At 50.6% G+C, this 2860-nt stretch overlaps 1 protein-coding gene across 1 annotated transcript in view; it reads left to right on the top strand.

Annotated features, from left to right (window-relative positions):
• The first annotated feature begins 642 nt into the window (after positions 1-642).
• LOC109477837 (midasin-like) overlaps positions 643-2860 on the top strand; it is a 19446-nt gene continuing 17228 nt past the window's right edge. Inside the window, exon 1 of the mRNA XM_019779255.1 lies at positions 643-2344. Coding sequence (XP_019634814.1) covers positions 1402-2344 — 943 coding nt within the window. The 5' untranslated portion in view covers positions 643-1401. The remainder of the gene's footprint in view (positions 2345-2860) is intronic.

Below are 2860 nucleotides of genomic sequence, written 5' to 3'. Positions count from 1 at the left end.
TTATATAGTTAGCACCAGTGTAATAGTTTGCATCTACGTCATGAAAAGCACTTCATTACAGAAAAGGTCTTCGTAAAGGCCACTCCTCAGCTGGAGATGAGTCCAACTATCGCTGGCTAATAGGTTATCGGCGATCAGAAATTACCTTCTATAGAACAACGTAAGCGTCATGGACCTAATGGTTCTGACATGTGGGGATGAAACGTGTGTTTCATGAACATTTTTAAGTTCACATGTTGCGGGTTTAAATATCCCTCAGCTGTAGTTCACGTCAAAAGGCGGGTTTGAATAGTTCGGTATTTTCTTACGTACAATGACTTTGTTGAACGTAACAAAAGATACAACAAGCACCACCATGCCTTTTAATGTTTCTTGATGTGGTCCTTTCAGCGCGTTCATGATAGAGCCGCTTGCAATGATACAGAGAATGTTTCACCCTGGAAACCATACAAGACAAAAGGGCACGCTGCTACAAAACGTTTTCATTGACGTCAATCCCATTATATTCTCTTTCGTGCGTATCAAATTCTAGTCAATCAGAACGGGTAAATGACGATGAAAAACACTCATGGGAAGAACAATGATGTCTTCTCCCTTCTGTTTACAGTCTACTATTACCATAAGGTCTACCCTAACGGTGTTTTCCGTTATTCCAGGTAGCTTGAGAGTTGGGTGAGACAGCCATGGATTCCCGTTGCCTGCTGCTTCTGCTCGCCGCCATCTCGCTCCTTGTTTCCGGCACAGCGGCCATCCCCTTCCGAAAGGCGTACCGAAACAGCGCGGTGGACGACAACCTCCTCAAGGCCCTCCTCCGCGTGCAGGAGCTGGAGGAGGAAAAGGCTGCCGAAGAGGAAGCTGAGGAGGCCGTGGCGGAAACGATAACCAAGGCTGCTGGATGAAGAGGAGGCAAGGAGAGAGGAGGAGGCTTTAGCCGAGGAAGCGGCGGCAGAGAGAGCAGAGGACGCGCGCTTCAACCTGCCGGCTTACGACTTCGAGTATCCGGAATACGAAGATCCTGAAGAGATCCCTTCAAACGACATCAATGGCGAGCTGTATGAACCCCTGCGCGCCGACACCCGTTCCCTCGAGCTGCCGTACAACAGCTACCCCCGGCAGCAGTACGAGGACGAAGTGGACCGAAGAGGCGACGACAAGTACGACCTAGACAAGTTATATCCCGACCTGCCTGACCCTGATCCTGAACCGCAGATCTCCGAACCGGATGACGCGCTCAGCCCAGAAGAGTACGCCGCCCTTCTGGACTACCTCGGACTGCAGGAAGACACCAGACGTTCCGACGGTTACTACGACGACGAGGAAGTGAGCACCTTAGCCGATTACGACCCGAGGAAGACAGCGAAGAGGACAAGAGACCGCGACGCCTACCATCGCGCGTACAACATGTTCTGGAGCAAGTTGGGCAAGCCACGCGAGGAACGACAATGGGAGGACAGTACGGATGATGGCATGGAGGAGCAGGACAACTGGAACGAAAGCGGCGCGTACAGAGTTCAGGATCTGGGAGCGGACAAAAAGGCACTGGAGCGTCCGGGAGACCAGGGCAGAGTGAGCTGGCGTCATCCCGGGAACGACGTGGACACAGGGTACACCGGGTACGAGCCCTACCAGAGAGAGAAATACCCGTCTCCGTTGGAAGACATGATGGAAGCATACGAACCTTATGAAGACGAAGAAAGATACCAGGAACGAAGTAGCCAACCCGAGTGGGGCGACATCGCCCAAGACGAACAACAGGATGACGACTACGAAACCTTCCTGACTCGGAACGAAAGAAACGACAAGATTCTGGACGCGCTTTATGAAGACCAGATTCCAGCCAACGCAGTCGATGCTGCAGACCCAGAAGAGGAAGATGACAAGGACTTTGACAAGTACGAGAAAATGGCCGAGGCCTTGCTGAGAGAGTATCCCGAACTGGCTACCGCAGCGGAGAAGGTGCTAGACGAGATCATAGACGAAGAAGATGCCGAAGACGCGGAGAGACGCGAAGATGGCATCTTCGGAGATGAAGGAGAGGCCGAAGAACCAAGCTTCGAAGAAGAGCAGCAGAACATCGAAGACAGGGCCGTGAAAAATCCCCTGGAAGGGTACACACACAACAACATCGACATCCTTCAGAGGAAGCGGCTGTTCCAAGACGAAGGAGAAGAAGAGGAAGAAGAGGGGGAGGAGGGTGGTGGGGACAAGGATGACGACGACAAACTTAGCTACTACGACATTTTAAAACCAGATGACGAGATGGATAATGGCGAGGAGGCAGACAGTGACGCGGAGGATCCGTACGCACTAGACGACGTCTACGACGCAAACGACGAAAAGAAAGGTAAGACTGAAATTTACGTTGTCCTTTTAGTCATGACGTGATTTGCAATAGATCTTTTCAGCTTATTCATTTATATTTGGAACGCAAGGGTGGTCCATTCAGCCGAAAAGGACTGATTTCCAAGGGAGCCCATGAAAACAGGATACAAAGAAGGTAATACAACCAGGGGTCTCCCCAGGCAATGGTGCAACGGCGGTGCGCCACTCCCAAAATTTCTAGCGCCACTCCCAAAATTTTCAAATTAAGGGTCTTCTCTTTGTATTTTCGCGGATAAATAGGCAAAAAACATCGAAATCTTGACGCGAGTGGCGTCCATTTTCCCGTCGGCATTGTTTCTGAAACTTGTGAATGGGCGATAAACGAGTAAACAATGACGATTTCGCACGACGCTACCGAGAGAGTCGCTGTCATTGGTGGAACATCGGGCGCCCCGCTGGCGTTTTTAAGTCATGTAAACAACGCTAATTGTCTGATTGGTTTGTAAAACAAAGCCCTCGAGCCCGAAAATAAGTTTAT

The sequence above is a fragment of the Branchiostoma belcheri genome, unplaced genomic scaffold, assembly GCF_001625305.1.
Source record: "Branchiostoma belcheri isolate BF01 breed outbred unplaced genomic scaffold, Haploidv18h27 scaffold41, whole genome shotgun sequence".
Taxonomy (NCBI): Eukaryota; Metazoa; Chordata; class Leptocardii; order Amphioxiformes; family Branchiostomatidae; genus Branchiostoma; species Branchiostoma belcheri.
This window is presented reverse-complemented; position numbering and strand designations above follow the sequence as displayed.